This window comes from Peromyscus eremicus, chromosome 15 (genome assembly GCF_949786415.1).
Source record: "Peromyscus eremicus chromosome 15, PerEre_H2_v1, whole genome shotgun sequence".
NCBI lineage: Eukaryota > Metazoa > Chordata > Mammalia > Rodentia > Cricetidae > Peromyscus > Peromyscus eremicus.
Genome location: NC_081431.1, coordinates 71,610,797 through 71,624,400, shown reverse-complemented (window position 1 = coordinate 71,624,400; position 13,604 = coordinate 71,610,797). Strand labels below are relative to the sequence as shown.

The following is a 13,604-nucleotide window of genomic DNA, read 5'->3' as shown; positions in this document are numbered from 1 at the left end:
CCTGGCACCCTGGCACCACAATGGCTGTACCCTGGTACCCTGGCACCACAATGGCTGTACCCTGGCACCCTGGCACCACAATGGCTGTACCCTGGCACCACAATGGCTGTACCCTGGCACCACAATGGCTGTACCCTGGCACCACAATGGCTGTACCCTGGCACCACAATGGCTGTACCCTGGCACCACAATGGCTGTACCCTGGTACCCTGACACCACGATGGCTGTACCCTGGTACCCTGGCACCACAATGGCTGTACCCTGGCACCATGATCCAAAACAAATTCTTTCTCCCTTAAGTTGCTTTTGTCGCAGCAGTGAAAAATTCATCAATACAGGTCTGAATGCAATGTTGGGCACCTGGGAGAAGAGAGGGTGTGGCAGTAGCGCCAGCCAGAGGCTTAGGAACTGGTGGCCGGGAGCCGCTGAACGAAGCAGACGAGTGTATCTTCTGAACTCGGAGGGAGTCAGGTCCTGGACTTGTCCTCTGTGGTGCCAGAGCTAAGTAGACATATTGAATGCAGGGCCCAGTTTATGCAGCGCTGGGGTTGGGACTTGGACATCACAGATGCTCAACAGACACTCTGGCAGCCAGGCCCCACCCTCAACACAGCGGAAGCCAACTCTCTCTGTCAGACAGGTTCAGATGAACAGGCTGCCCACCCCACAGGATGAGAAATGAGCGGCTGCCCTGCAGATGATGGGCAGCTGAAGGGATCCTGAGCCATGACGGTCTCCTGTGGCTTCCTGACAGTCAGTATGCTGTTCCAAAGGGGTAAGTAGTCCTGGAATCAGTGTGTGTGTGTGTGTGTGTGTGTGTGTGTGTGTGTGTGTGTGTGTGTAAGAGAGGTTTTGACAATTTAAAATTATTGTTGACTGCTGATCTTGGTTGTTAACTTGAATCTAGAATCACCTTGGAAATGAATCTTGGGGTGTGTCTGTCAGACCAGGAACTTTATACAGGGATTATCTGGCTTAGGTTGAGATGGGGAGACCCATCCTACATGTGGCCATCACTGTCCATGGTCTGGGGTTCCAGACTGAGGAAAAAGGGGAAAGTGAGCTGAGCACTTCCTGGCTGTGGATGCCATGTGACCAGCTGCCTCAAGCTCCTGCCACCACACCTTCTTCACCGGATGGCATGTCTTTCCTGCCATGATGGGCTTTATTCCAGGAACCATGAGCCAGAATAAAGCCTTCTTTTCTTAACTCAAATTTATTGGGTATTTTGTTGCAGCAACAAGACAAGTAATTACACACACACACACACACACACACACACACACACACACACACACGAACAGAGAAGGGACTAGAAGGAATACATCCAAACATACCTGGAGTGTGACAAAATTCAAACACCATCAATCTTCCTGGCTTGTGCATATGAATGGAGGACTGTTAAAAGGCCAGGATTCCTGGCATCTTTGCAATGACTTCCTGCCCCAGGTGCTTCTGGGAGTTCCCAGAGGGATCCTGTCCAGTTGTTCCCATGAGTCTGCAGGTTCTAGTCTCACAGTGTCCACCCCTGTGCCAGCCCCAGTCAGGCTCATCCAGCAGCACAGCTGGTCCAGGAGCCAGTGTTCCCACCCAGGTGGTTTCCTTGGGAGTGGCTGCTAAGGCCAAAGTCCTAGTGAGGTTCTGGGCAGAGGGGGGAAGTCAGATTCCTCCCAGATCCTTCTGACACCACAAAAGACTCCCAGAAAGTCTCTTGGCATGTGTGTGTGTGTGTGTGTGTGTGTGTGTGTGTGTGTGTGTATGTCACAAATCTGGGTGCATGTGTAAATGTGGGTAGAGGCCAGAGGACAACTTCAGGTGTAATTTCTCAGGATGTTGTCCACATTGTTTTTTAAGGGAGGGTCTCTCCAGCAGGGCAATGGTGGCACACTCCTTTAATCCTGACACAGGGCCAGCCTGGTATACAAAGTGAGTTCAGGACAGCCAGTGCTGTTACACAGAGAAACGCTGTCTCAAAAAAACAAAACAAAACAAAACAAGCAAACAAAAAAGGCCAGGGCCTCTCACTAGCCCAGAATTTACCAAGTAGGCTAGACTGGCCGGCCATTGGCCCCGGGATCTTCTCCCTTCCCCAACCTCTTGCCCACCAGCACTGGGATTAGGCGTGTGTACCTCTATAGGCAGCCTTTTACAGGGTTCTTGGGATAGCATTCAGGTCTTCACGCTTGCAAGGCGAGCACTCTACTGACTGAGCCTTCTCCTCAGCCCTGGCCCTTAGCCCCTTGTCTTGGTGACTCTTGCCTTGCTCAGGAAGGCAGGCTTTGTTACAGCACAGTCTTGCACTAACAGTCTCTCAGGGAGTCCTCATAGCAATGACATACTTTTTATTTTCAGAAAGAAAAAATATAGTTTAAAAACAAGGCATCTACATTCCAATTCCCGCCTCTAGAAACTTTAATTCCAAAAACGGCTCGACTGTAAATGGACTCAGAGGACCTCCGTGACCTCGTAAGGTGAAGGGGACAGCTGATACAACAGTGGTTTTTATTCTAGAATCAAGTACGAATTGAGAGCTTTGAGCCGAAGATTCTTCATTTCCTCTAGCACTTTTTCCCCCACCTTCTCTGGTGGCTGGGCTGTGTCTTTGACATCCCTGAATATTGGAAACAGAACAAAAATACACTAAGCCACTTACTGAATGCACAAGTCAAGCCAGCTAGATGGCTCCATGGGTAAAGGCAACAGCCCTAAGGCTGATGATCTGAGTCCCATCCTGGGGCCCACAGGACGGAAGGCGAGAGACAAGTGCCCTCTGACCTCCACGGTCTGCTTACCATGGCCCATGCAGGCCCATACATATATTCATATGAACACACACAAATTCAATCAATGATGTTCTTTGAAAGAATTTAGAAGCTGGACAGTTGACTCAGTGGGTAAAGGCACTTGCTGCCCTGCCTTGAGACAAGAGTCTGATTCCTAGGACCCACATCATGGAAGGAGAGAACCTCTCTCTCTCTCTCTCTCTCTCTCTCTCTCTCTCTCTCTCTCTCTCTCTCTCTCTCTCTCTCTCACACACACACACACACACACACACACACACACACCAAGTAAGCAAACTTAAAAAAAACCACACACACACAAATTACTCTGATGTCCTGTGAGGATTGGAAGTTCTGCTTTGATATAGAAAGAAAGTTTTGACTCTACTTGTAACTTAGTAACCAGTGAGAACCTTCAGTCCCTGAGTGACTCAAACTGGACCTAGGTCTCAGCTCCATAGTTTCCTACAGTCTCCACCTCCCATTCTGGTCACCCTGTCACTCTGCACCCCCGTGAAGGTGAAGTGAGAAAGCAGTCACACAGATTCAACAAGGTACTGTCGCAATGCTCAGACAGCAATAGCTGGGTTTGCATCCGTGTGTACTCGGATGTGTGTGTGTGTGTGTGTGTGTGTGTGTGTAGGCCAGAGGTACACGTTCGGTGTCTCCCTTGGGGGCTCTTAGCCTTAGTTTTTGAGACAGGGTCTCTCACTGAACTTGGAGCTAATTCAGTTCAGCTGGCCAGTCAGTCCCAGCAATCCTCCTGTCTCTGCTCCCTCAGGACTGAGATCACAGTACACACTCTCATGTCTTACTTTTTTTTTTTTTAATTTTTGAGACAAGGTCTTTCTATGTAGCCCTGGCTGTTCTGATATTCACTATCAAGGGTGCCCTTGAACTCACAGAGATCCTCTACCTCTCAATTGCTGGGAATAAAGGAATGCCCCACTGCGTCCAATTTGCCTCTTTAAAAAACAAAACAAACCATAGATTCTGGGGGATTAATTTCGAGTTCTCATGCTTGCTGAGCACAAACTTAGTGACTAATCCTCCCTATATCTCGATTCAAGTTTTAAAAATATTTTATTGTTATTTTGAAAAATTATGTGTATGTGTACATGTGTGGGGTTATGCATATGAATGCGGTGCCCAGAAGAGGGGATTGGATCTCCAGGAGCTGGAGTTACAGGCAGTTTTGAGCTGATGTGAGTGCTGGGAATCGAACTCGGGTTCTCTGGAAGAGCGGTATGCATTCTAAACCCCTGAATCATCTCTCCAGCCCTGTGGATTCAATTTTTAAAGGCTTACTTGTTAAAGCATTTGATGGAGATGATTGTGTATAAATGTGACACACATTTAAATATTTGAAGCATTGGAGTTATGCCTCTTTCAAAGCTTGAGATGCTGAGATTCAGACATTATGACAGTTCTGACCTTCACCTAGGATGGATCTTATTCCAGGTAAAAACACCCACTTACTTCTCCTTCTTGAATTCCTTGCTGTTGAGCACGGGGAATTCCACTTGGATCATTTCCGGAGTTAGCATGATTTCTATACTCTGCTCACAGATATCCCTGGAAGAGAGTAAGATGTTGAGTGGGAACAGCTTCTTTCTCAGCATAAAAACAGGACGGACTACAGGTCATTTGGGAGCCTTCATTCTGGCACTTTCGAGTGTCGCAGCTTCTTCTGCTGAGTCCATGTGCAGAGAAGCAGAGGACAGACAAACAGCTTCCACCGGCCAACGATGCTGGGGGAGATATTTATAACCAGGGAATGAAAAGCTGTTCTTAAAAAGGGGGCCACAGATTCCAGGCTCCCTTCAAGTGCACCTGGACCATTTATCAGATGGCCCATGTCCCTACTGTAATGAAGCCCAAAAGATTTCAAAAGATTGGAGTCATTCAAGGATGTTCTCTGGACACAATGGGATTAAAATAGATCCAAGGCCACAGATAACTAGAAATCCACAGCTGCTGTGAGATCAGAGTATTTCTCCTAAAACTTTTATTTTTAAAAACAACACACAATGTGTTAAGTACCATTGTGACATTTTAGAGCGAAGTGTGTTTTTGTGATTCTCTCCCCCCATCTCCCGTCTCTCCGGCCACCCTGTGTCTCCCTTGCGTCTTCCCACTCGAGATTAATTACTCTTTCATGTCCCATGTGTCTCTTCACCTACCCCCTCCTTCCTCATCCCCTTTATCACCCTCTCCGTCTCCTCCAGATTTTCAGGCTTTATTCACACACACACACATCTGCTTACATGTTTATATGTGCACACTCTAGGTCAGGACCTGCACACGAGAGAGAGAACATTTTTGTCTTTCTGAGTTTGGGTCACCTTGGGAACAATCTATTTCTAAATAGTCTTTAGTGAAAGAAATTCAAAGGATCTACTTTATTATTTATTCTCTCTCTCTCTCTCTCTCTCTCTCTCTCTCTCTCTCTCTCTCTGTCTTTGTGTGTGTATGTATGTGTGTATGAGATAGAGATAGAGATAGAGATAGAGATAGAGATAGAGAGAGAGAGAGAGAGAGAGAGAGAGAGAGAGAGGTGAATGCCATGGATGCCACAACCTTGCCTTCTATCTTGTTTGAGACAGGGTCTCTGCTGTTCACAGCTGTTCACCCCTGGCTAGTTGGCCAGTGAGAGTCTAGTGACTCTCCTGTCTCTGCCTTCCACGTTGGAGATAAGGAAGCTGATAATAGGGGCTAATGTTTCCAGAATCACCGGTGTAATAAATGCTCACTCCCAACTACATGGCACTACAACAGCTTTTTGCAGTTTTCAAGGGTATTTCATGTGGCAAGGGTGGTATGTTCACATGTCAGGGATGCTACAATTTCAGACATGTACGATCCCCAGACACTTCCGGTTTCTCTTCTCTCGGCTTTCTGGCCACTGAGCCACAGGCTCCTGCCTCCACGGTTTTTGCCTTGTCTCAGGCACAGAGAAACGGATCCAGCCAACTATGGACCTCTGAAGCCACGAGCCAGAACAAACCCCTTCTCTTTGAAGATACTCTTGGGTGTTTTGCCGTAGTGCTGGGAGACTGAGTACCACGAGAGCAGTGGATGTTTTCACTGAAGACTCTGTGTGTCGTGAGCCTCAGTTATAACTACTCAGCTTTGCCATGTGGCGTGAAAAGACTTTATTAGTAACTAATGTTTTGCTACAACAAGATATCTGATAAAAGTAACAGAGACAGGGGAATTCATTTCGCTCACAGTTCAAGGGGACAGTCCCTCTCGGTGGGGCAGGTGTAGTGGCAGGAGCCTGAGGCAGACAGTCACATCGGATCACTACTCAGGATGCAGAGGGAAGTGAATGCTGGCGCTCAGCTTGCTCTCTCCTTTTATCCAGCCTGGTACTCCAGCCCATTGAAAGAAACTCCACCCATAGTTAGGGTCATACCTCAACACAATCTGGGAAGTCCCTCACGGGTATGCCCAGAGGTTTGTCTCTTTGATAATTCCAGATCCTTTAAGTTTAAAACCAAGGCTAGCCATCATAGGAAGTGTAGGAAATACATAAATGAGGAGGTATGGTTGGTTACACCACAACTTTACTTACACACAGGTGGCAGGCCAGGTTTGCACATGGGCTGTTGCTGGCTGACCTGTGACCTCTTGTTGGCTGGTGAAACTGGTCACTGACTGCTTGGGTTTCGGTGGGGAGTGAGAGTGTGAAGGAGACACACTTACCTTGTTAAGCAGCTTCATGAGTAGCCTACATATTATCTGCTGACGTCCCATTTGCAAAGGCCTAGTCAAATGCAGGACATGGCTGCAAAGGAGGCTGGGAAATTTAGCCTCTGGTTTCAAATAGTCAATGTTTGTAGGAGAAAAGGCGAATGACATGTTGGAAAAGAGTCATTTCCACTACATCAAAGTGAAATGCTTCCAAGTGCAGTAAAGGCAGTGACATCTTCAAGGCTTGGACTTACAAACAGAGGCACTTTATCTAGTCACCTTACATCAAGAGAGGTGGCCTTGGCAGTTCCCTGCTAGGGGGAGTATCTTTGAGGGCTGGAGAGATGGCTGAGTTGGGAAAGTGCTTGCCAGGGAAGCATGAAGACCTGAATTCCATCCTCTGCACCCAGGTGAAAAGCTGGGTGTGCTGGTCTCCACATGCCTGCACACACATGTACACATTCACCTATGTACTCCTGTGCATTCCTGACATGTGGACATACCCCGCCCCCACACACACACAAAATACCCTTGAAAACTGCAAAAAGCATTGTAGTGCCATATAGTTGGGAGTGAACATTTATGACACTGGTGATTCTGCAAACATTATTATTATTATTATTATTATTATTATTATTATTAGCTTCCTCATCACCAAAGGGGACATGACAATGAGGCCTCATTGTGGGCCATGCATGATACTGCTTGCCAGGCACTGCCTGATGTACATTTAATGCTTGGAAATGTTATATTCTGATCACTAGCCTCCTCCTCAGCACCACATTGTCTCATTTAATTCTGATACACGACTCTCAAGAATCAGGTACCAGTTCAAAGATGAGGAAACTGAGTCACAACAGTGTGTACACCAGTGGTGAACGAAGGAGGCGGTATTTCTGCTCTGGTCTTCTGTCTCTGTAAGTGGGCAGGTATAGAGCATATTGTCTAGGTAAAACTCTGCCTGAGAAGTACCTGGTAACTCTGTAGGCCCCTGCTCAGGCCACAGGCAAGCCACTTTTTCGTGGATTCATGCCCCACAAGTTGGACGTCAGATGTTGTTTGAATCTTAGATAGTCTTTTAATACAAAACTCAGAGCCAGATATCAAGGTGAAAGCTGAAAGATCAGAGAAGCAGAGCAGCCAGCCACTAGTTCTTACCTCTGTGAAATCCTCAGCCTCAAACGAGTGAGTTCCTGTTTGCTCACGCCTTATATACCTTTCTCTGCCCCGACATCACTTCCTGGGATTAAAGGCGTGTGTGCTTCCCAACCAAAGGCATGAGATCTCAAGTGCTGGGGTTAAAGGTGTGTGCCACCACTGCCTGGCCTCTGTCTAATCTAGTGGCTGGCTCTGTCCTCTGATCCTCAGGCCAGTTTATTAGGGTGCACAATGCATCACCACAGGCAGGGCCAGACAGGACTCCTTCTCAGCCTGAAGCAAATAGAGACCACCCTATCATGCCTGCAGCACTCTCAAGAAAGGGTCTTCGACATGGGCTGGAGAGAGAGCGCAGCAGGTAAAGGTGCTTGTTGTGAAGCCTGGCCATCTGCATCCCTGGGCCCCACGTGGTGGAAGGAGAGAACTGACTCCTACAAGTTGTCCTCTGACTGTCTCATGAGGATACACACACACACACACACACACACACACACACACACACACACACACACTTAAACAAATATTATTTCAAAGAATTAAAAAGAAAGGGTCTTATGTAGTGCTTTGGGTAGACCTTCAATCTTCCTTTGAAGAGCTTGCTTCCAAGTGCATCAACTCTCAGAGCACGTGGGCAGGCATCAGAGGAACTGGCTATCTGCCTCGGATATTCAGGATTTCACTAATTGGTTATTTTGCATGGAAATGTGTTGATAAGAGAGAGAAATAGAGTTTTCCATGAGTAACTATTTTTGAGTGTGTAGTGGGTGTGAGAGACTTCACCTGGCAAGAATGAGGCATTTCCTGTGCTCAGCAAGCATGGGCCCTTGTCTACGGCATGGTTGGATGGTAATTAGGGGGTTGTCGGGGTTCTTTTGCGTCATTGTAACTTATGGTATAATTCAGAACAGGAAAGTTTGGGTTGATTAAGAGTGAAAGTAAGAGCTGGGAGATGTCTCAGTCGATCAAGTGCTTGCTGTATAAGCACGAGGGCCTGAGTCCGGTCCCCAGAAACCGGGGTGGAGTAGCGCATGTTTATGACCCCAGCACTGGGGAGGCGGAGTCAGGCAGGTTCTCGGGCTTGCTGGCCAACCAGCCTGGCACAGTTGGTAAGCTCCAGGCCGGTGAGAGATCCCGTTTCAAACAACAACACACTAGGACAGTGTCATGGGTTGGCCTCTAGCCCCCACATGCATGGGCAGTGTGGCACAATGTGGCAGACACAGGCACACACACATGGAGAAAGTGATGATCCCTGTGGAGAAGCATTTGCAGAGTGGGCAGTGGCGGGTGGTGTAGCTGAGGCACATGTGCCCGAGGAGTTTGGGTATCACATCAAGGGGCTCACAGTACAGAAGACGCTCTGGGGCCTGAACCTGTGCCCTGTCTGGATCCCGTCTCCTGTTCTTGTGTCTGCTGCTGGGTCTCTAGCTGGATTTAAGGACACGTGTTAGATGCTGATTAGTAAAAGGAAATGCAGGTGCCTTGCTAGCTTATATTTCTTGTGTGTATGTGAGTGTGTGTGAGTATGTGTGTGGGATACATGTGTCCATGTGGTATATGTGTATATGTGGTCTGTGTGTACGCACAGAGTCCAGAGGTCAGTATCTGGTATCTTCCTTTATTGCTCTCTCTTTTTTTTTCTTTTTGGAGACAGACTTTTTTGCTGAATCTGGAGAGCCCTGATTCAGACAGACTGGCTGCCCTGTAAGCATCAACAACGATCTGCTTGCCTCCATGACCTCAGCATCATCAGCCTGGGATTACAGGTGTGTGTTACTACATCTGGCTTTCTTTCTTTCTTTCTTTCTTTCTTTCTTTCTTTCTTTCTTTCTTTCTTTCTTTCTTTCTTCCTTCCTTCCTTCCTTCCTTCCTCCTTCCTTCCTTCCTTCCTCCCTCCCTCCCTCCCTCCCTCCCTCTCTCTCTCTCTCTCTCTCTCTCTTTCTTTCTTTCTTTCTTTCTTTCTTTCTTTCTTTAAGTTATGGCTGTTTGCTTGAATGCATGATGTGTACAATGTGTGTGCCTGGTGCCCACAGAGGCCAGAAGAAGGTATTGGATCCCCCAGAACTGGACTTACAGGCAGTGGTAAGCTGCCATGCAGGTGCTGGGAATCAAACCTGGGTCCTCTGCAAGAGCAGCCAGTGCTCTTAACTGCTGAGTCACCTCTCCAGCCCATGTCTGGCTTTGTGTGTGTGTGCTGAGGATCTGAAGTTGGTCTTCACGCTTGTGTGGCAAGCATGTGACTAACTAGCCATGTTCCCCGCTCCTCACGTCTTAGACGTTTGGGGTAGTCTGTTCTGCACTATGAGCCAAGTGTCTCAGTTCCTGGTGGCACAGTTGGGCATCGGCCTTACCTGATCCTTTAGGGTAGACACTCAGGTGCTGTGTGTGCTTCCACAATCCCTCACAGCACCCCCCCCCCATGGAAAGCAACACCTTATACACCAAAAGCCCCAAAAATAAAATTGGAAAAATACCTCTCGGTAGTTTCCAGTCTGTCTTCCTCTGGCAGGCCGTCCAGCGGGGCGGGGGTGTCTTCCGGCAGCATCACAGTACTGTACCAGTCACCTCTGTGGAACATAACACAAGCAGTGAGGCCTGCAGCTGCGTCGCCACTCACGTGGGCCCTCCTGCGACACAGGCTCTCACAGACGCCACGGAAGCCTCAGACTCACCACTTAGCTGAGGATGACCTTGAACTTATGATCTTTCTGCCTCTACCTCTCAAGTTCTGGGATTATAGGTGTGTGGCATGGTGCCATGCCTGGTCTATGCTGTGTTGGGGCTGGAACCCAGGGCTTCCTAATGCTAGGCAAGCACTCTACTCACTGAGCTACATTCCCAGCCCCTAGGATATGGATATAGAGTATGTATGTGTAGTGTGTGCATATATATGTGCGTGTTTGCATGTGTGGGCACATGTGTGGGTGTAGATCTGCATGCATTTGCATGTGGAGCCCAGAGGTTGATTTCAGGTGTCTTCTTTTACCGGCCTCTGTCTTATACACTCAGACAGTCTCTCACTGAACCTACAGCTCACTGATCGGGCCAGCCAGGCTAGACAGCTTACTCTGGGGAATCCCTGTCTCTGCCTCCCAAGGGCTGGGGTTACAGCTCACACCATCTTGCTCAGCATTTTCATGGGTGCTGGGGATCTGAACTCTTGTCCTGATATTTGCATGGCAAACACTTTACCCACTGAGCCATCTTCCCAGCCTCTAGAAATATAGCTTACTATTTAAAAAGCCTTGCTTATGGAGGACATTAAAACAGTTGTGCAAAGGAAAATTTTTTTTAAAAAGTTTTGAGTAGTTCTGAGTTTGGGATACACATGGGTATTCTACATATTGAGAAAATAACATTAAATTAGTCAGAAGGGGGGATTAAGAATCTGAAAGGAAACTGAACAGTTAGTTCCACAGTTACAGTAGAGGGGAAGAAAGAAAAAGAGGACTGGAGAGAGAGAGTAGTGGTTAGAGTCCTTCCAGAGGACCCGAGTTCAGTTCCCAGCACCAATTTGGGTGGCTCACCACCGCCCGCAGCTCCAGGACCGGGGGATCTGACGACCTCTTCCGGACACCATTGGCACATTCCCCCACACAGACAAGCACATATACACATAATCAAACAAAACAAATCTTTAAAACAACAAAAAAAGAAAGAAAGAAAAAAGGGGGTTGGGGCGAAGAAAGACAACAGCCCAGTAACGTACAGGCATGGTGTGTGATGCCACCCACACCCCCCCAGACTTAGGCAGGCTGGGAGCAAAAGGCAATTAAATAACTCGGAGCTTTATTATTCTACTTGCTCATCAACGTGTTTACTCATGAGGCATTTCTGAGACCGTGCTCAGATGAGCTATCAGCTCGAAGGTTCTCACAGCACAGAAGAAAGGAAACACAAGCGTGTGGAGGTTTCTGCAAGGACAGCTCAGCGGTTGAGTGCCCCTGTAGCCCTGGGTAGCATGTGGCCCTGTGTTCAGTCACAGCACCACACTGTGGTGGTCTGCATGAGAATGTCCCCCACAGGCTCACGTGTTGAACGCTGGTCCCCATGGCGCTGTTTGGAGAATGGTTACAAAACCTTTAGAAGGTAGAGCCTTGCTGAGGAGGACTTCACCTTCAGGAGGGGGAGCCCTGCTGAGGAGGACATCACCTTCAGGAGGTGGAGCCCTGCTGGAAGAGGACATCACCTTCCGGAGGTGGAGCCCTGCTGAGAAGGACATCACCTTCAGGAGGTGGAGCCCTGCTGAGAAGGACATCACCTTCAGGAGGTGGAGCCCTGCTGAGAAGGACATCACCTTCAGGAGGTGGAGCCCTGCTGGAGGAGGACATCACCTTCAGGAGGTGGAGCCCTGCTGGAGGAGGACATCACCTTCAGGAGGGGGAGCACTGCTGGAGGAGGACATCACCTTCAGGAGGGGGAGCCCTGCTGGAGGAGGACATCACCTTCAGGAGGGGGAGCCCTGCTGGAGGAGGACATCACCTTCAGGAGGGGGAGCCCTGCTGAGGAGGACATCACTGGGTGGACTGAGGATTTACAGCCTGGCCCCACTTGCTGTTCTCTCTAGTTCTTGTGTGTGGATGAATGCGATCTTCGACAACTGATACCAGGACAGCCTCAATCCTGCTTCCATGCTTTACTGCCACGATGGGGGCTCTCCTTCTGGAACTGCAGCCGGAATAAAGCTTGTTCTCTTCTAGGTTAGTGTTGGTCATGGTATTTTATTACAGCAACAGAAAAGTACCTAACACACACACACACACACACACACACATATTCACATACACATACACACATACGCACACACATGATTTTGCATACACACACATTCACACATATGCACATACACGACTGCACACACACACACTCAAACATACACTCACACAAATACATGCACACACACGACTGTGCACACATACATACTCATACACACTCGGAGTCAAATTGCTAAAAAGTTTCTTTAGCGGTTGGAGCGATGATTCAGTCAGCAAAGTGCTTGTCTGGTAAGCATGAGGATCTGAGTTCAGACCCCAGCACCCATGGAAAAAGCTGGCCATGAGTCCCGGTGCTGAGGAAGTGGAGAAAGAAGGACCCCGGGGCTCACTGGCCAGCCAATGTAGCTAGAGCCAGTGAATCCGGTTCAATGAGACGCCTTCTCTCAAAACACGCATGGAGATAGATCGAGGAAGGCGGGAGATGTCAACCTCTGGTGCTCACATGCACACATATGAACACAAACATACAAAATATGAAACGGTGGAAAGCAAGTATAAACTATGGGCGTGGACTGGAATTATAAAGCATTGGTGTGAATTTGTTACTTCTAAAACATGTACACCAGTGCAGATGTGTTTTTACGTACCTATGTATGCATATGTGTCTACATACAAGAAGCGTGTGTCTGTGCTCTGCAGCTCTGTCTGTTAGAAAGGTTATGACACACCCTCTACAGGAGCGATTTGCACACTTGCACACCCTCTTCTCCACTTGAGACCCCTGGCCTGCTCCTCCCAGCGGGTAACCCTGTGACTGACTTTCTGACAACGATCCTTTCTTGAGGGGAGTGGGGTGTGGGCGTTTTTATTTTTCATGTGAGTATATATGTGCACATGAGGACAGCGCCCACGGAGACTAGAAGGCAGCATGGAACCCCCTGGAGCTGGAGTTACATGCAGTTGTGGCAGGGATGCTGGGAACTGAACTCCTGTCCCCTGGAAGAGCAGAGCATGCTCTGAACCTCCACGCCACCTCTCCATCCCCAGAACCCAGGCACTAAACAGTGGAACCTGTGTAATCAGGGGTTCTTGTGCAGAAGAGGGATGGGGATGTGTGGAGCTGGATCCCTTTCCAGCATCCACACTGGTCTAGGATGATGAAATGGTAGCATACAAGAGACTTTCATGGAATAAAAATGTAAAATCCAGGCTGGGCGGTGGTGGTCTTTAATCTGAGCCCTGAGGAGGCAGAATC

At 48.4% G+C, this 13,604-nt stretch overlaps 1 protein-coding gene across 1 annotated transcript in view; it reads right to left on the bottom strand.

The window, feature by feature from the left end:
* Positions 1-2,325: 2,325 nt before the first annotated feature.
* Positions 2,326-13,604, bottom strand: part of Cfap221 (cilia and flagella associated protein 221) — a 77,977-nt gene continuing 66,698 nt past the window's right edge. The window contains exons 22-24 of the mRNA XM_059280584.1: positions 10,109-10,201; positions 4,260-4,355; positions 2,326-2,611 (exon numbers count right to left, since the gene is read on the bottom strand). Coding sequence (XP_059136567.1) covers positions 2,503-2,611; positions 4,260-4,355; positions 10,109-10,201 — 298 coding nt within the window. The 3' untranslated portion in view covers positions 2,326-2,502. The remainder of the gene's footprint in view (positions 2,612-4,259; positions 4,356-10,108; positions 10,202-13,604) is intronic.